This window comes from Limulus polyphemus, unplaced genomic scaffold (assembly GCF_000517525.1).
Source record: "Limulus polyphemus unplaced genomic scaffold, Limulus_polyphemus-2.1.2 Scaffold38, whole genome shotgun sequence".
NCBI lineage: Eukaryota > Metazoa > Arthropoda > Merostomata > Xiphosura > Limulidae > Limulus > Limulus polyphemus.
Genome location: NW_013665648.1, coordinates 1,361,991 through 1,386,213, shown reverse-complemented (window position 1 = coordinate 1,386,213; position 24,223 = coordinate 1,361,991). Strand labels below are relative to the sequence as shown.

General features: G+C 32.7%; 1 protein-coding gene across 2 annotated transcripts in view; it reads right to left on the bottom strand.

Annotated features, from left to right (window-relative positions):
• The window catches only part of LOC106461415 (E3 ubiquitin-protein ligase UBR2-like), a 44,992-nt gene extending 21,499 nt beyond the window's left edge, over positions 1–23,493 (bottom strand). The window contains exons 1-4 of one of the 2 annotated variants that reach the window (XM_013921237.2): positions 23,397–23,493; positions 7,246–7,674; positions 880–1,003; positions 453–677 (exon numbers count right to left, since the gene is read on the bottom strand). In XM_013921237.2, the coding sequence (XP_013776691.1) occupies positions 453–677; positions 880–1,003; positions 7,246–7,655 (759 nt within the window). In that variant the 5' untranslated portion in view covers positions 7,656–7,674; positions 23,397–23,493. Of the gene's footprint in view, positions 1–452; positions 678–879; positions 1,004–7,245; positions 7,675–22,181; positions 22,652–23,396 lie in introns of those variants that run through there. The other variant, XM_022388572.1, reaches the window with a different exon arrangement.
• Positions 23,494–24,223: the final 730 nt, after the last annotated feature.

The following is a 24,223-nucleotide window of genomic DNA, read 5'->3' as shown; positions in this document are numbered from 1 at the left end:
AGTAATGGCTAATTCTTAGTAATTTATATATTTCTTAATGCATGAACAAAAGTTTCTTTCATATTTCTTTCTGTATTTAAAAATGATTACATCTAGTTGGTACATTTTAAAACTTGTAGTTATCTCAAACTTGAATTTACTTAACAGATAAATCTATTTTCAGAAATTCTGCTAAACCATAGAAAATTGTTAGCTTTGGGAACTTATGCTGTAATACTTCCTCTTAAATATTGTAGTATCATGATTCAGGCATATTTACAAAATAAACATTTTTGAAATATAAAAAAACTACCCTCAAATTGTTTTTTTTTTTCAATGATTAATCAGTCTTAAAAAAGATGTGCTTTTAATATGAAGATAGTATCTTAAGTTTTGATATGTATCATCATCTCATAGTTAAAAGGCTATATACAAATTTTACACATATTGATAGATAGAAGGTTAATTTTGACCTGATCATATGTATGTATTTCATCATTAAACAGCATTGTAGCATACGTCTCGTGAGCTTCATTGGCCGTGTCAAACCCTGAGGGACAAAGATCTGAAGGTTGAGAAATTGGCTGTTCCCAGGTCAACATCTCATGACAGTAAGATAAAACAAACCCCATAAGAATCCGTATTCGCTCAATGAGATCCAAAGGAAGTCGCTCAATAGGACTTGAATCAGAAGACATCTGTAAAACAAGAATTCTATCTCTTAATGCAAATAGTATTGAATTATCTGTGCCAATGTCATAAAAATCTAATTTTTTTCTTCTAAATTAATGGTTATTTTTCAATTAAAAAATGCAAGAGGTATTCCAAGAATTTGAGAAATACACATTCACAGTTATTTTCATCAACAGGAAATAGATTTACTAAACATTTATCAAATACCTCTCTCTTTCCTTGTAAGTGCACTTCACAGTACGCATGTGCTTTCCATGCTTCTTCATCTCCACAATCACAGTAACCTCCTCCTCCACTCATGCTCATCTTGTAGCGGTGAGTATTGTGAGCACTACATGAGTGGACAAATATTCATACATTTGTCACAAACGGTCATCACAGGTAATGTACCCAATTTGAATTACAATATAGAATAGTACTTCTGAGTTAAACAAGTAGCACATCATTATTTTGAAGTTAAGATTTTCCTTATCCAAAAATTTATTTCCCAAGATACCTCCACATACACAATAGCTTGATCTCTCATGCATATGCCTATGAGATTTGCACATGGCACTAGCCTTGAGCTAACGACCACCTAAGAAACATGTGTATGACATGAACTACACTATTGCATGATGATGTCATCATGTGATGATAGCTCTCCACCAATAGGAGGAAGACTCAATCTCCTTGCATAGTTGCTCCCCCCTATGCACTTGTGCTCAAAATAATTTCATTCTTAGATGAGGCAAGAAGAAAGTGTACTGGAAGGGGAGAGGATGGGTTGGAAGGTGTGAGAGGTGAGTATTTATCAGAAATACATCTTCAGGAAAGAAAAATGTTAACTTCTGAGACTATACCTCACTTCCACACCAGAACAGCTAGATTATCACATTGAGATGGTGGAGGGGCAGGTGGACAAACATTAAACCTAGATGAGCCCCCTTCAGAAAGGGCCTGAAGGGAAAGCTCATGGATTGTGACAGTCTATGATAAGGATTCCATAGGGGCACACCTATGGAAGACTGCATCTCGTCTCGATCTGGGCATACTCTTCACACAGAAAGAAAAATGGAAAGACAAAAGAACCCTGATGTGTTGCAGGGATGGGCACAATTTTTGCATAAACAACTGAGCATCAACATACAAGTGGTCAGTGAGCCAATAAGTGTAGTGTGGCTAGGGTGTAATCAGACCATATGGGATGTGTCTGAACTTGACTCAACTGCACAGACAGGAGTGAAGAACTCATCCTGCTGCAGGAGGAGAGCACACTAGTTGTTTGAAGGGTGACCTGCACTATCCAAGCAGTGCCATTACAGCACTACTTCCCATTTTATTGTGCTGTACACAATCAGTGAGGTACTCTCCAAGGTCTGCAACCACAGCAGCTAGGAACTTTCAAGTATTGAGGATCTCCTATGCTTAACTTGAAGAAAAGGGGTAGAATTAAGATGCCTGTCAGAAAGGTCTATTACTGGAAACAGTGCAATAGGTGATCACAAAACACTTTTTGAAAAGCCAGCAAGCACCAACCAAAGACGTGGGCAGTTGCTTCCCTTGTGCCAGCTCTTTCCATAATAGGAAGGTATGGACTGGATCAGGCAATTAACTTAGTTGAATTCCACAAGGGTACCTCTAGTGATCTTGCATGATTCCCCTTATTTCAACAGTGAGCACTGGTAGAGCCAGGGTGAATGGACTGAGTGCTTTCCATTAACCCTGGCCCAATGAGGATTTTGAGAAATAAGCATAATCTGGGAAGCAACACCAACATCCTGGCAGGATCCTGTAAAAAGCAAAAGGGTGATGAAAAGATAGTGTGCAGAATGAAGAATAGTGAATGGAGAGAGTTAAAATCCAGCAGGAGACAAAACATCCAGAAAATGAAGATAATGGGAGATAAACATATGCAGATTCATCCATATGCCAACCTGGAGGATCTTGTCCAAGGGTTGGCAAAAATGAGGTACAAGAGAGTAAGACAAGTGGTAAATTTGATGTGATGAAATGTGAAAAAGTCTGCAAGCATTAATATCCAGGGAAGAATAGATGGACCAAAGGAATTGGCAGACCTATCCAGTAAGAGTAGAAGGTGAGAGATAACTGGACAAGAGGGGTCCCAAGGCAGAAACAAATGATGATAAAAACCCTGAAAAAAAAAAGAAGACATTAGTGCCAAGTATCACTGAGCAACCCAAACCAGACACAGAAGATGGTCTGGGTCCGATTGAGTACAGAGGTGAGAAATCAAAGGGAGGTAAATAGGAGAGAAAAAACAATCACCTTCCCCAACATCTAAAGTTTTAAGGAAAAGGCCTGGTATGGGTAGAGGAGTAAATAAATATGGTGAAAGAGTGTGGGAAGCATTGATGGCATACACATTTAAACTGCTACAACCACAAGTAAGAAGAAGAAAGAAGTATTTCTTCAGAGAAATATGGTATAAGGAATATGATGTCAATGGCTCAAACAGAGCCATTGTGAGAGCATGTAAAACTACATTAAGGTCTCAGTCAGGCATGGGGGCATGACAAGGGAGTTGATGAAGAAGGAAGGAGTGGAACAATGTGGAGAAGACAAGGTGGGAAAATACCTGGCAGTAATGAGAAAGGCAAAATTTAGTTGATAAAGCTGCCTAATAACCTGTAATGGTGGTAAACAACAATCCAGGGTCAAAAAACTGTGTGAAAAAGGGAAAAGGGTGGGATGTAGGATGGCCTAGAGGAAGGGAGTGGTGAATGAACTAACATCACAAAATTCACCACTTCCATTGACAGGCAAACTAATTTGAAAGACAAAAGGAATGGGATAAGAAGAAGGCTATACAATCAGAAAGTCTGGTCCTGTAGACAATGAATCAGATACATTCCACATGTGAAAATGAAGGGATGATACCCCTAGGTGAAAAATAGATGTGTGATGTTACAACAAAAGAGAGAGAGGAATAGGGGGCTTGGACACCAACTGACAAATCAGATGAAACCAGGGTTATGCAGGCCAAAGAGGCACCACCAACAGGACCCGACAAGAAGTATCATGTATCAAAGCAAGGATATGAGGGAGGTGACAAAGAGGAGGATAAACATACAGAAAATGGTGAGACCAGCCTTGGCTGGGAGCATTGACTGCCAGGGCTGAAGAATGAGGAACTGGGGACCAGAAGAGTGAAAGGTTGGTGTTAAGAGGAGTGGCAAAGGCATTGAAAGAGGTGTGCCCAACTGAGAGCAAATGGCCAAGAGATCCAAGACTGCATCCTCAAGACACTGAAAATAGGACTGGAGTGATGAGGAAAAGAAACAGGAAAAGGAAAGATGAGGAGGAGAAGAGAAATGGAGAAATAGGTTATGGGTGAAAAACTGAAGAAACCATCTGTCAGTTGAAAACACAGACCAAAGGTTGGTGAAGTATGACAAACAGGCTACTACTACTGGGGCATACCCAACAGGATTGTCACCAATGAGGTAGGCAACAAACCTGACATCATGATGTAGAAGGATGTGAAGAAGAAGATCAGGAAGCTGGAATGGTGAGGTTTAGAAAAATAAGAAACCACAATAGACAATCAGGACTGATGCCAGTCCACCTCGGCTTGGGTCACCAGTGAGTCAGGAACACTCCTGAAGACCTCCAGGAAAAGATAAGGAGTCCAATAAAGATCACAGACATAAGATTAAGGCAGACAAACATTAATTAGGAGAGCACCTCAACTCAACAAGTCCCAACAGCAGAGGAACCAAGTAAGGAGGGATAGAGCAGAAGTAGTAGTATAAGCTAAAGTGGTGAAAAGAAGAGAATGAACCTCTCCAGAAAACCCTTGTGGTGCACAATGAAGTGCCTCATAAATAAGGAGGTGGTAAGAAAGAGCAAAAGGTAAGAAAACTGGGCACTAGAAATTAAAGGATCGTCCCCTAAACAGGTGAATCAGGGAAGGGATATGAAGAATGGCTGTAAGCCAGGACAAAAAAGAGTCAAGTAGGCAAGGAGGATCAGGCATGTAAGTACAAGTGTGTAGTTGGTCAAGAAATGAGTCTGCATGAAACCCTAATGTCTTGCAAAGGAGAGAAGACAAAGTAATCTTGAGTATGAAATTCATGATGTCAAAAAACATGAGGAGTCAAAAGACATAGGGGAAAGAGAAAGCAAAGAACAACCCGGAAATCATGTGAAGAAACAGATCAGAAGGGTAAGAATTTTCCTCCACAGATAAAGCAGTATCTAGAGCAAACCCTGGTGGGGGAAACAGTTGGCCAAAATCATCACCATCTTGGTCATGTTCAAATTGGGAGGAAGGGACATCAGCCAAAAAAATGGTAGGTGGAGGCCCAGTGTTGAACAACAGTTGTCACAACCTCCATCGACAACGACCCTCCAGTTGTCATTGTAGACCCAGATCCTATGTTAATAACATTGTTTCCTTCACAGGACAAACTAGAAGTTATCATCACATGAGATTCATAATGGCAGGTAAGTGGGATTTTTTTTTCTTTAGTAAAATTATAGAAACCAGTTAATTTGAACAAATGTTACTTTTTGTACACTATTGCAAATCACATGAAATTGATTAATAATTTTAAAACACATCCATTCAAGACAATGCTGAAGAAAAGAATGAAGTTATTTTGAGCACAAGTACTTAGGAGGAGCTACTGCACAAAGAGGTTGTGTGGCCTTCCTATTAATGGAGTACTATCTTTGCATGATGATGTTATCATACACTAGTGCAGTTTTTGTTAAACATGTGCTTTTTAAGTGGGTGTTAGCTCAAGGCTAGTGGCATACAAATCTCATAGGTAGATGTACAAGGGATCAAGCTATTTTGTGTGAAAAGATGAGGTATCATCTGAGAATTAATGAATCTAGTAAGATCACTACATATGATTCAATAAGGTTTACACAAACAGCTATTTTTTAACAAGGAATCTACTGTTCACCACACATTATTAAATTGTATTTACACATTAATCAACATAAATACTACATATTTGAACAACAGTATTTTTCTAATATTTAGCAAATGGTTATATTTCATTAATAAATCTGGTGAGCACTGCACGTGATGCAATGCTATTTCCAAAGCAATCACATGTAGCATTCAAAACTTTTTGTATTAAAACAAAATTAAATATTTTGCTCTCCCACATGTCTAAACATATTTAGACAAAGTTACAGAACACATAGCTGTCATATTGTCAATCAGAAGACTAGACAATCAGTGACATTAACCAAACGAATGATATTGCTTTACAATATCTGTATTATTATAATATAATGCAAGAAACAAATATCACATCAAAGGATAGACTAATGAGTGAATGATCCCCAGGATTTCACTATCACATTGGGCAAGGGTTAGCATAGTCATGTAACCTACACTGTACATGTATTTTATATTTGCTGATGTAGTTTTAAATGTTTCCGTGGTTTATCCATTTGAGAATCTATCTCATTAAAAATCTTATTTTTCATGAATATAAAATAACATTTTTAGAATTATATAACATACTTTTGCATCAAGAACACGTATTCAGAATGCAACAATGAAAAAAGTTCATGTCTATCACATGATATCACATAAGCACATTATTGAGCAAAACCAAGGTGTGAATTTATTATTACTAGTTAACAATAATAAAATTTTAAAATTATATACAGTATACTTAATGTTTACTACTAGATATAAAATATCTGAATAAATATTTTTATTTTTTACTACCAAACAGCCATGTATATTAGATGGCTAGGGTGTCTGTTTCAAGTGCTATGTACACTGGAATTTACAGATACTGAATAAATATAGAAACCATAATGTTAAGATACAATGTATTATTCTCTTCACACATAAACTTGCAGTCAATTACATGCAAAAGATGTACAGAAATAGTACAAATCTGTGTTACTTAGCCTCTTCCCTATATTTTAATGTATATAATAGTATCATTAAAGTACAGACTGAGTTGAATTCATTTGTGAAATGTCTTTCTTTGGAGTCTCTTGATGTAAAAAAAAGAGCAAAATGCTAAACTTCTATAAAGATGCACCTACAAGGTTTAAAATATTAAAGATTTGATATATGAGAAAACTAAAGAGTTTGATCCATTATTTTCTAACTCAATTTTATGAAGAACACCCTGAACATTGTACGTTGGTGAAACAAATTATTTCACAAATTGTAGGCACTTTTTTGGCAAATTGGCCAGGATACTGTGCATACCTATGTATACACGCACAGAAACGATCAACATGTTAAGGTAATTGCTGCTTCTCATTTTAAAGAATAGTGTTTTTTGTGATTTCATTAAGCCTATTTATTAACACCACAAGTAAATATGTTAAGCACTCAATCTAAGGTTTGCTGCACTTAATGAACATGATGCACGGTTCAGGAATAAAGGGAAAAAATACAGAACAATTTAATGCAACAATATGTGTCACATTTTCTCAATCGTCAAAATTATGTATTTTTGTAATTTTACAGTCAAGAAATTCTGTGAACAGTTATTATATATCTACATGTACATAAATATACACACCCACATTGTTCACACACATAAACTAAAATCACATGATATATCTATTTATAATACAAACCTGTTTTTAAAACAGTCCATGCAAAGCACACAAGTAGGGTCTAAAGCACAGTCTCTACAAGAATATGTAGGTTCTCTTGATTTGAAAACACGACCACATAACATGGGTAGACTGTCAATTTTTTTTATCTCTTCAAAAACTTTTTCTGTTTCATTACAACCACATATAAATCGTTCTAAAGGTGTAAATAAAACCTGTTTCGCAAGACCTTCATCAAAGGTAATGTTTAGGCAGTTCATATCTGCTCTTGGACTATAAATATTGGGTACATTCAATGCCCAATATTCCCTGAAGTCAGGAGGTTTCAAGGAAGTAGCATTAAACTTCTTCAGCCAGTCATGCACAGTGAAGTCCACACTGCTGTGAAAGGTTGGAGCAGTCATGTGTAGGAAAGATCCTTCTTCTTCCATGGTTAACTCAGTTGTGTACCTAAAGAAGCAGGTTAATATTCACTTATGATATTTAAAGAAAGAACTCTATACTATAATACTAATTAACAAAATTTTCAAATACATAGTTTTAATATGACATCACACATTTGTACTCTTTCACTCATCTGCCATCTTGTGGGTCAAACAACAAGTCAAAATTGTCATTTAACCTTCTAGCATCTTGTGGGTACAATATTGTTTGATAATTCTTCACTAAGATGAAACTAATCACCTAAGATAAAAAAATGGATTAACTCTTTTGTAGCTTTATATCTGACCCAATAGATCAGATGACATTCCCAACTGAGGTTTTTATGGAATTCCCACTGTTGGGACTACATAAAGGAAAGCAAACCAAGGATCTTGGCCAAAGCAGATGCAATAGCTGGATATCAGCTATCTCCATAAAACATTTCAAACCTTTGATGTACAGTAAAATATGAAGGTCATTTTTGAACAATAAAAATATTTTTAATAAAAATGTGGAATTAAACAGGTTCACTATAAAAATTACAACCCATGAAACTTTACACACTGCACTTGTCCACAAGCTGATTAGCTAATTTAACGAATAATTAAACAAAGCTTTCTATTGTGGGAGTATAAATAACGTCCTTTATGAATAAAGTAAAACAATCATCAGTGTTCATGGTCATGCTGCTAATATGTTTCCATGGAAGCCTGTAAACTTGTAATGAAAGAACACTCCCAGACTTTGTACTTTCATTTAAACTAAATGAGAAGTTACCAAAGAAGGAAAAGGCACAATACTGGTTAACAAACTCTACATCGGTCACCAAACTGCTCAAGAATGCTTGATTAATCAAAACAAACCACACAAATCTAAGTGCAAACAATTTCATAGCTTAACCCTTTCACTGCAGCTGGGATATATATTTTCCAGTGCTCCCACTTCCCTCATACTGCGACTGGGACAAATGTTTCCCATTGTCATTCAAAATTGAAAATTATTTATTGGTATCCCATCTAATGTTAATATATGGTTTCCTTCAATTTTACACTCAGCCCTTTAGTAACCAACAAAATTCCCAAGTGGAATGTATGACAACTGTGTGCTGACTGTGTCCACATCACTAGAACAGCAAGTAGTATCCCTAATTACTATGTAAATATGCTGGATTTGCTTGACTAAGATAGTTTAGAAGATAGTGAAAATGAGTCAAGTGGTGTTCAAATGTGTGATGATGAAGAAGCAATGAGAGAAGAGGATGCTAGCTCTCCATCTAGTGATGATAGTCAAGGTGATGAGCCTGGACCCAGCAGAAGAAGGCATAAACAGTGTAGACAATGGGAAAACTTTGTTACAATCACAGTGTGAGGGGGTGGGAGCACTGGGAAATATACATCCCAGATGCAATGAATGGGTTAAAATAATATATGCCAACACCAATCAAATACAAATGATATTTGTTTTTTAGATTATCAACCAATATTTCATTAAATTTTGCTGTATAATATCCAAATGTCGTATATTAGTAACCCTAATTACTATGTAAATATACTTGATGTGGTTGACTCAGATAGTTTAGAAGATAGTGAAAGTGAATAAAGTGGTGTGAAGAAATGGGAGGTGGAAGGATAGTGGTGTGCATTGAACATTTGTGCCAATAGAGGACAGTGCTGGTCGAGAAAAGCTATTTTGTGACAGGAGGTAAGATATCATATTGGAAAACATTTAACAACTATAATAAAACTTCAATACCAAAGTTCTGAATTTATTATACAAAGTTATACAGTTGTATAGCAATTTATTACACATGTGCACTCAAATTTATAGCTTATAATGCAGAGAACTACCAAAATAAATATATATATTCATGAATATTGACAGTTACAAAATATCCAATTATAATTTATGAAATCAGTTAAATTATTTCAGCAAATTAGTCAGACAATAGAAATTCAGTTGATACTTGCACCATTTATCAATTTATTCAGGCACTTCACTATTTACATATGCAAAGAAACTAGAAATAACTGTTTACATTCAAGCTTGTTAAATTCACTCAATTACAGTAAGATATTCAGTACTGAATACTACAACAAGAACAGTTAAATATGTAATTAAACAATCATTTATTTGTCTGTCATTGTTGTTTAACTTGACCCACAAGATGGTGGTGGCTTGAGAAAACCATGGATGTCATGACATCAGTGAAAACTATCCTTAAGGAAAACAAACAAATCTGTACCTCACATGAATGATATAAAGAATGCACACACATCAGCTTAGCTTTGCAGCTTTACATTAAGTAAAGCTTTTATTCAAGATTTCCAAAAGAATAAGCTAATTTACTCTGAACAAAGTAAGAATGATAATAAAGTACAAAATTTATGTTCCCTAAACATATCTATGCAATGTATTTAAATCTAGATGTCATTTGAATTAAATATCAATTGTTCAGTGTGGTTTCTTACAATTTTTCATTTTCTTTTAGTTAAAATAACTGAATTTCTTAAGTGACTGAAAGAACAATGGCACACAGCAGTTTTGTCTAAAACACTAAGAAAATGTACTCTCTTAAACACACGATCTTCACATGCTGAAGTTAGATGAAAGTGTGTTGACAAAATCAATGCTCTTTCTGAACTTAATTTTTATACTTAAATATCTTAGTTCATAAAGAAAACCTAACTTTGCAACACAAACACTTGAAACTGCAGTGCCTTGGAAAATCTAGAGTACAAAATTTGAGCAGAGTACAAAAGTATAAAAAAAGACTGCAAAATTTGGATACGACATCACATCTAAGATATAGAGAGAAAAAAAACCCTATAAAACTGAAATACCACCAGTAAGTAGATGCTATAAAAATAAACATCCTGGAAAAATAGCACAAGCTGTGTCTGTTAATTGATGTAAGTAATAAAAAAAACTTTTAAACAAGTACTCTTTCCCAGCTGAATACTAATTGGATGTGAATACAGAACACAAAATTATATACTGAATTTTAGAAACATATTATTTAATTCTAAAGATAATATGTTGTTACTTAGATGCATTGCCTAAAAACCTCATATAATCATCAAACACACTTTTGTCTACCACTTTCTGATTCAATCAGTGTAAAAAATATACACACAGCTCTAGTTGCTTAATTTTCAGGGTAAGGAGTGATTAAGATGTACCTATTGGTCTTCTATTAACATTAATATATATAACCACACACATATAAAGAATAAAGTTATATTATTGCCCTAAGGCCCAACTTTTGAAGATCTCACTGCTCTACTCATTTTATTGTAACTTGCAACATTGTGGCCTTTGTTTAAGACTTTATTGAAATGAAAAGCTGCACAAGTGCAGTAGTATACAGCAGTGTTTCCCAAACTTCTGTCATCCATACCTCCCTTTAACAAATATGGTTTCTTTTGTCCCTCCCCGTTTTTTTAAATGAGTGAAAGAGTGCGTTAACTGATAGGATGTAATACACAGATACACATTAAAATGCTGTGTGTGTGTGTGTGTGCTATAGTAATTACTTATTAGTTTCATTAATGAAAAATATCAAAAAGCTTAATTTTGCATTATAGTATTAATGACTCTTCCCTAATCACTCACCACCACCCCTCCCAGGAAATTACTTGTGCCACCCTGGTGGGAGAGGGAGGCACACCTCACACTTAGGGAAATCCTTGTGTACAGAATTTTAATGCATTTTGGAGTAAGGTTAGAAAAAGAGACAACTTAGACAGCTTAAATATTCAAGGTAAACATATTCCTTATAGAAAGAAAAGGGTAGCTGCAAGTAAAATACCAAGTCAGCTCACAGAAAGTAGTTTAAGATATAAAATTAAAGAAAATTAAATTGACCTGTATGATAGGAGATTTAGAAGATTAAAGAAGATCATGAAAGTTGGTGAAACAAGAAATTAGGACATCAAAAAGGATGTATGAGAAAAGGTTAGCTGAAAATGTAAAAATTGGCAGTTAGGATTTCTTTAAATACATTAAGGGAAGGGCCAGGAAGGGGGGGGGGCAAATGCTCAGGGGCCTGGGCGAATGAAACCTGGTTATGCCCTAAAGCCCGCAAAGCATCTTTAGGCTATATCTTCATTTAATGATAAAAACCATAGTTTTTGCCTTTTCTTTGCATACAGACACTTGATACATTAAGAACGACTGAAATAATAATTTGAGTAATAATTAATATGTATTTGTTACTTTATATATTTAATAGATATTTGTTGTTACTTTATTAATGTTTTTATGCTTGTACTGTGAGGTTAAAAATGACTGCTGCTATGATTTTGTTTGGTTTATGAGCTCGTTGCTGTCCTAATTTAGGATATTCTTTTTAATAAATTCTTGAAAATGTAGGACCTTTGAGGGATGATAAAGGAAGGCTAGTATCAGATAATTATGAGATGGTTGGGTTATTAAATTTTGCTTTTTCTTCCGTTTTTACTAATGAAGATTTAAGCAGTATTCAACATCTTGAACAATTGATAAATGGAAACAAGATCAAACAAGATAACTGCATTAATTCTGAGCTGGTGAAAAGAAAACTGGGAAGTTTAAAAAATGATAAGACTCCTGGGCCAGATAATATTTTCCCAAGGGTTTTGAAGGTTAAAGATTGGATATGTGAGCCACTTACTACTATTTCTGTCAGTACTTGAATAGTGGGCAGGTACCAGAGGATTGGAAGTTAGCTAATGTAACTCATATTTACAAGGAAGGTGATAAAAATTATTCCAGTATCTACAAACCCATTAGTCTTGCATCAGTTGTGGGAAATGTTTTGGAAAGTCAGTTAAAAGATGCTTTGCAAAGCCATTTAACAAAGTTTAGAATTTTTTTGGATATTCAACATGGTTTTGCCAAGGGAAAATCTTACCTTACAAATCTTTTGACATTCTTTGAAAAGGTTACTGTTTATTTAGATTAGGGTAGGGGTGTGGATTTGGTGTATCTGGATTTTCAGAAAGCATTTGACAAGGTGCCACATACAAGGCTTGTAAAAAAAATGATCTCTATAGTTATAGTGGATAAGTTATAAAACTGGATAGAAGAGTGGCTGGATGGAAGAAGGAAGAGGGTTGTTACAAATGGAGTTCAGTCAAACTGGATTAATGTCACAAGTGGGGTACCTCAGGGCTCAGTATTAGGACCTGCACTCTTTTTGATTTACATCAATGACACAGATAAATGAAGAGTCAATAAATTATTTAAATTTGTAGATGATATTAAGGTCTTGGGTGTTATTAGCTGTGAGGAGGATGCTGCTGATTTATAAAAGGATTTAGCTCATTTAGTGAGTTGGGCAAATAAATGGCAGATAGGTTTTAATTATAATTAATGCAAGATAATGCATGTGGGTTATCATAATTTGAATTATAAGTATACTTTGAATGGGAATAACCTTAACAGTGTTATGAAAAGAAGGGATCTTAGTGTAATAGTCAATCAGTCTCTAAAGCCATCAAAGCAGTGTGCTGTTGCTAGTGTTAGGACAAATAGGATTTTAGGTTGTATCTACAAAAATATTGAATACAAGTCTAAAGAGGTTATAATTTCATTGTACAGGTCATTGATTAGGCCACATTTGGAATATTGTGTTCAGTTTTGGGCTCCTTACCTTAAGAAAGACATTGAATTGTTGGAAAGGGTTCAGAGAAGGGTTACTAGAATGATGCTTGGGATGGAGGGGTTGCCATAGAAGGAGAGGCTGAAATCTCTCAAATTGCTTTCTCTACAAAAAAGAAGAGTTAGGGGGATCTGATTGAGATGTTTAATATTGTAAAGGGACTGGGGAACACAAATATAAATTTTGGCAAGGTAGGAGTCATCTTCAGCTAAGACAGTTTCATTTTTATAACAGGGTGGTTGGCCTTTGGAATGAGTTGCCTTTAGATGTTGTAGAGGCATTAAATTTAAGTGAGTTTAAGAAAAACTTGATAAGTATATGAATGATAAGGGCTGGCTTTATTATCTTTTTTTATTATTTTAATTTAGATTAGAGAATGGAACAGCTGAGATGGTCCAATAGGTTCCATGTTATCCCAAAACATTGTTAGATGTCTTCACTATATATATCCCAAACCTTTTTATTTGGAGGAGGTTAAAAATAAGTAAAACAGTTTATTTCTTCTAAGATTTTATACATGTACGTGTATCTTGTAAAATTTTATGACTCCTAAACTACAGGCAATAGCAGGAAGAGAAAAAAAGAAACTATAAGTAAACTTCAGTTGATAACAACAAATGATTAACTTACTTTCTCTATGTGTATTTACATTTACAATAATACCATATAATTTTATATTGGATAAATAATATTATTGTATCACTTTGTTTGGACTTGGACTAGTTAGTTGATTCTGGTAATATATTCTTTTCACATGGTACACCAAAGAGTTAAAAATGAAAGAAATATTCCTTATGAAATAAATATTACTACATTTATAATAATTGTGTTATTTCATTAGTTGAAATCCCATAAAGAATTATAATGGCTATAAATCATTTTCATAATTAAAACTTATTAACTTCATATCATACAATGGGAAGTATTTTACAATCAATACATAATATTATATATTACAAATAACTTTTCTGCACCCCCTCCAATGAACTAATATCTATAATATTTGAAGATTTGATTCCAGTTCAATTGTATGATAATTTTTAATAGTAAGTTATAAGCTTGGCCAAATATAAAATTCAGATATTCTGTGCCAATATATATATTTAAAATATGTCTTACCAGCTTCTTTCATTAATTATTGCTCACAAAATTTAGTTATCAAAATTTTATTCCTTATAATATATTAATCTTGTATAATTATACACTTGAGCATATTGTTAACTTTGTCAGTATTTAAAGACATTTTATTTGCTGAAAATATCTTAATTTACTTTATCTTTCACACATACGTATATTTTTATTTGAAATAAAAACTTCAGAATCTACAACAAAGCGTACATTATTTACATATCAAATGAAGTAACAAGTCATTAATAAATGAAATAAAACACACAAGTCCTCGTTATTCCCTATGGTGCACCACATATTCTTTCATTATTAATTTATATCAAGAGATTGGTAGTTTTAACCTGCATCTGAAGCCAAAATGTTTGAAGCTACTTTACAACAAAAATATGAGCAGATATACAAAAAGTGATCTGTATTTATAGCAGCTTGGCCAATTCTTTTCAAAAAATGAAAATTTTAGCATAGTATGCAACATCAATTATGCACTAAAATCATTGAGTGACCCATTATTTGGTCACCTTTGCATGTTATCTTGGTGATAGATAGTCTTTCACTCACAGCATACAAAATGTAGTTGTGCATCTAAATTTATACTGAGCTAATTATTTTCTACTTTTACATGAAAAAATGTTGACTCATAATAACACTTTTTGACAAAATAAATGTTTTAAATAATCATCATCAATCATTTTATTTTCCTTTATACCACTTAGTCATTCAACTCAGTCATCCAGAATTTATCTGAGCCTATTACAAGCACAATAATATGAATAATGACTAAAATAAAAGAAAAATGTTACTCATACCCCCTAATTTCATTTTGAAACACTTTTGTATGCTGGGGGGATAATAAATAATGCTCCTGTTGTTTTTGTTTCTTCACAAAATGTGTAAAATATTATTATTTATTAAATTAAATTTTTATTTTCTTAAAAAATGGACCTGGTATGATAAGAAATATGCTTATTCACCCGAACTGTACTAGGACTTGATAGCGGATGCCTGTACTATTAACACTTGTTAGCTTAATAGTGGTGGTGGCTAGTTGCTTATGCTGAACTATTTTTGAATGTCAGATGGTCATGACTGATGATGTCTGAATAGAATTAAATACAGCTAGTACACAGAAAGCATATTTTATTGTGAAGCAGGTGATGCATTATGTTAACAATGACTGAATCATCTCTGAAAGATAACCAGTTCCAATATTTCAAAAATTACAAAATGCTGTCTATTGTGTCTTAAACCTAAAAACTGCTGTAAAGGTAAAATTTTTCAACAACTGATTTGGTTTCATGTAAGGTATTTTTACATTGCAAAGCATTCAAGAAATGTACCAGTTAGTAAGTTGTCAAAGTCTGTCCACAATGTTAACAAAATAAAAATAATATTGTAATTATATACTCTAAAAATTAATAAGCTGTGTGAAAATTGAAGGGGTGGGATTAGTTTTCTATAAATTACCCTTAGTACAAGAAATATATTCTAAATAAACTGAAATTTATCTATCATGAAATGTTATAAATATGAGTATTAAAAGGTTGAAAGAAATAAAGTTAAGCTTTAATAAAAAAAAAAGCCTTACATTGTTTTGACAATTATAATTTTTGATGACCAATTTCATCCAAGAGAAGTGAAATAAAAAACTTGATTATGCAAGCTACTGCCTTGTTTTGCAGGGTATAAATATAACCTATAAAACACAAAGGATTACTTGGTCCTTCAAGGTTATCCTTACATACTCACCCTAAGGAAAAAACAACATTTAAACCCACCCAGGGCCACTCTTTACTTCTCAGAAAATCATAAATTATCCTACTAAAACTCCAGTAAAGTGCTGGCCTTCACTAATATCAACAGCAACTCATTTTGTATATCAAATCATCCTGTTATAATATAATAGCTGTCTTAACTAGAGCCTAGCCTATCTCTTCCAAATTTTAAACTTGTGTCCTCTCACCTTATTATCTTCAGAACATAACATAGAGAAATCAGAGGCTTCATTACAAGCAATGGGGCACTGCTTCAGGGGCTTAAACAACTTATCCATCAATATGCCAATATTTTTCTTTTTAGTCATATCATTGAGTTTGTTCCCAACTGTATTATACATGTGATCCAAATTATGATAACCCATAATAAAGGTCATTTGCTAAATATTTTTTCATCTTACTAATTGATCTAAGTCATTCTGTAATACCTCAACATCCAACACAGCTAGAAATACCCAAAAGTTTAATGTCATTAGCAATCTTTACTAATGAATTAATCAGTCTTTCCTCAACCCCTACTGAAGTGATTGTTTAGCTAATTTTTTTATGTGGCACCTTATCAAAAGCTTTTTGGAAATCTAAGTAAATAAGTCCACACCCTTTCTTTCATTTTAGTCTCACACAAAAAAAAAGATAACAGATTAGTAAAAACAATTTTCTTTTGGTGAATGAACATTGGTTTTCATTTATGAAATAACATTTCACTAAATGATTTTGTAAGGCTTTTTTATATTTTTTTATCAACCTATAATATCCAGGGAAATACTTATCACCCCTTTAAAATCTGGAGTAACATAGACAACTCTCCAAACCTCTGGCACCTGCCCACACTCAACCAAACTTTTAAAAGTGAAAAATAAAATATATTTTTTTATTCGGTTGTAATAGAAACAACCATCATAAATAGCAATTAAATTTTGACCAAAATTTAATGTGAAGGTGCAATAATTTGGCTCACACCCTGCAGAAAATTGACCAGACTGCTATAAAAAAAATCACTTTTTGATATCTTTAGTCATAAAACACCTTCAAATGTTTTAGCATCAAGCATAAGATTAAAACTCTACCCAGTCCTTGGACTAACTTATATTCTAACAGATAAAATACAGTTGTGAAACACTCATAATACCAATAACTCACTACAATAAGCTTTTTAAGTATGTTTCTTGGTTAACCTATTGACTGTGGCTGCTCAAAACATGCACAGAATTTTTGCAAACTGTACACTGAATACAGCACACTCACATTCAACCGTACCCTATACAGCAAATCAGCAATCAGTTGGTTAATAGTATTAGAAGCTTTATTTAAATCTAAAAATAAATCAAGTACCAATTTACCAACTCCTTCTCAAATAATGTGAATTTTGCAACTGCCAATTCAGTTGGTTGTTTACATTGAATTCTAACTTGTTATTAATAAATTATCATACTAGAAATATTTTTTTAATGTCTTACACGTCATAATTCTACTCAAAATTCATTTCTCTGAAAAAGAACAGTGATTTTTTCTTATGAGTTTTAAGACTTTAAGCTGTCGCTTGTTTTATGCCTGAAAATAATTAAATAAAACACATCAAAAGCATTAACAACTTTCACAGCAATATGAGTTTAGCACAGAAGTTAATAAAATATGGTCCATTATTTACCGTTCAGACACCTAGGTGAATCAATTTGACACATCTGTTGTATGGTTTTATTGCATAGAAAAAATAACTACTTAAAATAGTTTGGAACAATAGATGACCTTTTACAGATTATTTTGCTTCTGCAAATATCTTATTATTTAGTTGTGATAAGTGTAAGAATTTGCAGCTTTGAAATTTTAAAAAGATTCCAAATTTATTATTTTTTTAAGAGACTATTAAAAATGTTTACCTTTGTTGCACATTTTAATTACTGATTTTAATGCTTTCCTATATTCTTCTAAAACTTCCTTATAGTTTTTATTTCATAAAACTGTAAATTTTATCCTTGTTTTGATCTAAACAACACTGCTCGCAATTCCAGTGTGTTTACAATTGCTGGTTTAAATAAAAATAGTTTTACAATGCCAAAATTATAGGCAAGCTGACTTTCTTTTAAATTCTTAACCAGAAGGTTACTTGTAATATATATGTAACAAGTCTTAAACCCATTTTATATTCCTTTATATGTATATACTTTTTAGAATTCTTTTCAATGATTTTCTTTGTCCATTCAAGGCATTACTTAAGCCAATAAGGCCTAATACAGCAGCCTTGTTGACAAAAATGTTGATACAGTCAAGTGTAAAATGAGTTAACTAAGCCTACCATATCCTGTTTCAAGGAAAACATTTCTTTTCCTCATAATGCAATATAATAATTCAAGTGAAGTATATAATTATAAAGCAAGCTTTTCACAAGCTTGAAAATAATAAACTGGGGCAATAACTTTGGCAGAACTTGTAGACAACATCTTTTCTTCTAGCAACATGCCACTAAGACAAGCTTTTTCACTTTTATACAGTTGAAAAGAACAGAAAAAGAACATTCATGATATGTTTAAGTAACTTCCAAAAGCTAAGAAATAGGCAATTATATCACACCAAGACAACCAAAGTTGAGAAACAGTACAAAAATTCATAAAACTACATTTTATTGAAGATAGGTCAAAATAGTGCTATTTTGCACAAAACTATTCCAACTATCTTCCTATCCTGCTATGAATGCCATATTATACTTAGAATAAATTAAACATTAATATTTTCATTTTGAGCATGCTAAAATGAACCCTAAAAACAAATTTGATATTTTTATGAATTAAATAAATTAAACTTTTTTAATGAATAAATTTCAACTCTGAAGGTTTTTTTTTTATGTTTTGATGAATGACTACACGTTTATTTTCTATAATTTTGTTTTATTCTATGGTGCTTTTTGCCATCAAGGCAGAATGCCACCCATCTGTTATAAAGTTAAAATCATTCACTGTGCTTTTATTTGTCATAGTACTAAAAGACAAAATTAGTACAGTATTTGTGATTTAAGACCATAAGAAGTGATGTAAATTACATCCTACTGCTAGGTTATACTGAAAGCTTTACAATGAAATTTTAATTTGAAACATTTTTCTCCCTCAAAGTTTAATCTTTCGGCCACTGAAACTCACTAAATAACCTCAGGGACTTTATACCTATATGAAAGAGTTAACTTTCATAATGGCAAGAAATTCATGCAGATAATAATAAAGAACTTTTAATCATAGTGTAGCATACCTTATGTTCTGTTGTAACTACTAAATTGGAAAGTTCATTTTTAGTAGGTAATTAAAAGGTAAAAAATGTTTTAAAAATAATGAAATAGTTCTCAATCGAATGCAAGTGAGCATGAAGTATAGTTTGCTTTTCAACAACTACACTAATTAGTGGACAAGTCCCTTTTAAAGAAAAAAATTCTTAATAAGAGAGCAAAAGTCTAAATCATCACTCTGTTTGTAACTGAATTTTAACCTATTCACATTTCTCAAGTTAACGAGTATAAATGCCACTCTTTCACCATACACAAGATCTTCTAAATGTCTCTTTTAGGATCTCAGATCACTTCTTACATAGTCAAATAATTTTAAAAATTAGACCCAACTTTGCTGTAATAATGAGAACTTCCCAAGAGCTTATTTTGATGTAACTTGTACTTTCCAATTAAATGCCACTGCATGCAGCTCTTCTTAAAACATCCTATGTCTTCACTTCTTAAAAACCTTTGAATTTTTGAAATTCTTTCTGGAACAATGCAAATTAAATTTGTTTGATAAATTATTATATTCAAGCCTTCACTCAAGTCAGAAATGTCATCAATTATATTAATAGTTCTGTGATTTCAATTTGATGTTCTCAGATTTTTCAATGCACATATCTTTATCTTGAGTGTCATGAAAGAGCTAATCCACCCTGCTTGTGAAATTATATATCTAAACTAATGGAAAAGTGTTGATTTATAAATATACGATTACAGTTTTCAACTCTAAGTTCTATGCAATTATGGCAACTTACTAATTCATAAATTTCTGCACTATAGAGAAACTGTCAGCTTAATGGTATAAAATTAATCCTATACGTTAGCAGTCTTTCCCCAGATTTACTAGTAACTGTAAATATTTGGTCAAGTTTTCAATTTTTTTGGCATGTTTTTCCAATACCTTTCTTATATTTTTTACATCCTCACGTGGTTCAGCAATAAGCTTCAGGGATTATGATTAAAATTCAAGTTTCCATCCCTGTAGCAGACAGAGCACTAAAAACTCATTATGTAAATTTTGGTTAAAACAAACAATTACATATTTTCTCTTTCCTGCAACCTCTTTTAAGTTCTTGAGACATATTTCATTGCGAGGTCTTTATATACTAGACAGATTATTCTAATGTGAAATTGTATATTCAGATCAGGATTGTTACTAATATGGTTACTAATGTAATAACTATGAATGATTTGAACTGTAGATACTTCGATTGGATGCATGGAATAACAAAGTGAGGGAGTGATGCTTATTGAGATGATTTAGGATGGTTTTTCTATACCAAATGATCAGATATTCAACCAGAAGGGATGTCATCTTAGATTTATTGTCAAACACTAACAAGGTTATGGTTGCAAGGGTTGAAAATGAGGAACTTTCTGACAGGAGTGATCATTGCATAATTAAGTTTTATGTTTTTCTACATGTTGAGATAAAAAGAAATGAATGTTTAATTCCCAATTTACGAAACCCAGTTTTGAGGCCATGAAACAAAATTCATTAGTGAAGTGAAGTAATGAGTTGAAAGGTAATTTGCAACAGATATGGGGAAAAAAATTAAAAATAAATTGCTTTTAATTCAAAATAGACATGGTCTTAAAAAGAAGAAAAGGATAACAGGGAAGACCAAACAAATTGGCTTACTATAGACAAAGAATGAAATGAAAGATGAGTGCCATATGTTTAAGAGGTTTAAACCGACAGAAAGAAAAGCAAGGAATTAAGTTAAAAACAAAATTAGTGAAGCCACAAGGGTTTATAAAAAATAGCTAGCTGATATCCTTAAAATTAACCTCAAGGATTATTTTAAGGGTGTTAAAGGTGGAAAAATGTTAAAATGACAAATGATCCTTCATAGGATGACAGGACAGAGAAGTCTTGAGTTTTGTAAAGGCAAGTTTTATTTTTCTAACAGGGTGACTGACTTATGAAATGATTTCCTATTAGCAGTAGTGGAGGCCAGCATTTCACAAGAGCTTAAAAGATGAACCAATAATTCCCTGTAAAATAAAGGATGGATTCAAGTTTTTCCTTTTCTCAAGGATAAGTTTGAAGAAACAGCCGTGTAGAACCAAATGGTCTCTTGTTGTTTGTACTATTATTTCTAGTGCAATTCCTCAGACCAATAGTATTTTGAATAACCTATTTCTTTCCTTACATCAGATGTTAAACAGAGTTTTTGAGTCTCTTTAGGATAACAAATGGTTGAAAAGTTCTTATAAAATAAAATTTAATCATTTATTATTAGTTCAATAATGATAGAGAACTGATGTTCTGTGCTTTTCCTGTATTAAAAAGATACATTACTTAAAAGAGTAAAAATTCTAAATTAAGCCTAATCTAATTATGGTAACATAAGCAATCACCAATATATATAGTATGCATGCTAAGCCCATTTCATGTTGGAACTCAAGAGTAAATATCTGTGACATCAATTACACACAATAACTTAAAATGAGCTCAACACCGTTTTTATAGTAACATTATATACAGTATTCTAAATTATTTCTGGCAAAAACTTTCTACCAACCAACAGCAATAAAAAGCATCTCTTTACATTTAGATTTACTGACACCTAATTTGTTCTTATACAATAGAGCTAAGATCTTTGAGAACATATCAGCTCATGAAGAAAAAAAAAAAAAAAAGACCCCAAAATAATGTTAGGTACTTCTGTAAAATCATTACATCCTTTAATTCCCATAAAAAAGACCCTTTAAGTTTAATATTATTACTTACATGAAACAAGTCTTGACCTTTCTCCAATTTCTATGCCATTACACTGAGCAGTTTATCCCAATGTTTTAACAATCTTCAGAGTAGTATTAGTGACATTATAGAACTAAAAAGGCAGGCATATTTTTAAGAGTTAACCTCTAGTTCTGTCAATATTTATTATTGTATCCTTATCTCGCTGTAGTTTGTTGCAATAGATGCTTGTCAATAATGTATCATACAAACATTAAATTAGACATTAACATACCAGACTACATATACAATTTACTACCTTTACCATTTTTTTACTGTAAATACTTACTTATTTTAGTTTGATCCAACTTACTTTTGGCTTAACCTTAAGTTATACTTATAGTTACTAATAACGTATATATTAAGGCCTCTAGGCAGGGTTGCCAATAATCTGTAAATATAAGGAATATTTAAAAAATTTCACATTTTAACAGTCTATTTCTGTAAGGTATTATATTGTTTCTATTCTTTAATGATATCAGTAAAACAAAATTTATTGTAAGGTTAGCAACCTTGCATCAGGGACAAACTAAAATTCTAAATTTTGTATAGCTACAGGTTGTGGCTGACTATTGAATTTGAACTTAGGAACTTTGTAAGTTATGGCTTTTTCTCGCCCTTTGACACAGTTACATAGGCTATGAATCTAACTTTAACTCTAACTTTTAAGCTCCAGACTGTACACAATGGACAGTTACCATTTGTGTTGCATTAGCTGTACGCACTTCTCACACCACTTATTTTTTACTTAACTTTGATACAACATTGTAATTTTCACTTTCAAGTTTAAATTTCACTTTCAGCAGGACGAAGAGACAATAAGTGAATAACTCCTTTTTCTTACGTTTTAAGTTTATTAACTGTTGTCCACGAAACGTAAACTACAGTCAAGTACTCAGTTGAAGTAGCAGTATGTCACGGTAACTGCAAGTTACAAAAAGACTAATGCGAATTGTATTTGTAATTGTATCCTAATTTGTATAAATTACGGCTACATTTACTTATCACTATAGGGGACTTTATCTCTTCTTCAAACTTTGATAATTTAAACTCAAAGTTCTTGTCTTGAGAGTGAGTTAAGCCAAGTCGAAATAACCAATACTGGCAATAGATCAGGTAAAAACAATTAGTTCATAGCATCGATTTACTAATAATGTACTTGATTTTCTATACAAAAGTTCAATGCATTATATAAATTATAATTACCTTATTTTATATTAACACTGTCAAACATATAACCTAACTTTCTCACATTTTCTGCGCATTTGGCAACATACGACCATCAAACCTTTAAGTTTAAATCAACACTTCGCCATGAGATGGCACATTGAATAAATACGCGATCTTGCGCTCTAAGAAAAATAAAATAATACAGCTGAAGCTTGACCATTTTATGACTTTTCTTGTCAAACATTATGATTAAATACCACATTGTATTTTCATCAAGTGTATTTTAATTCCTTTTAGCTCATTTTATTGTATCAGAAATATATCCATATGTTTCCGCAATTTATGGTGACTGTTTTTCATTCTCAACCCACTCTTGGGTATTTCAGCTTTTTTAACAACTCAGAGCAAAGATAAAGCAAAAGTAGTTGGAAATATTACACACGTCTCTAGATACTGTTTTTAAACAGAGTTTGCTTGCCTCTAGTGTAAAATTGTCATTTTTACGTGTTTGTATATTTTTCGTGTGCACTGAGTGTTGACATAAATAAACACGATCTATTTATTTAAGAACTTACACATATTTTACCTTTACTTTCATTATGTAAATAAGTTGGAAAATTGTTTTTATAACGCTACGTACAATACGAACATAAAAGTTGTGTGGTATTCCATTTTTTCCTCTTCTCTTTGGCCCCTGGCATAGCCAGGTGGTTAGGACTCTTGACTCACAATTTACGGGTCGCGGGTTCGAATCTCACACCAATCATATTTGCCCTTTCAGCCGGTGGAGTGTCATAATGTCACAATCAATCCCACTACTCGTTGGTGAAAAAGTAGCCCGGTGGGTGGTGATGACTAGCTAC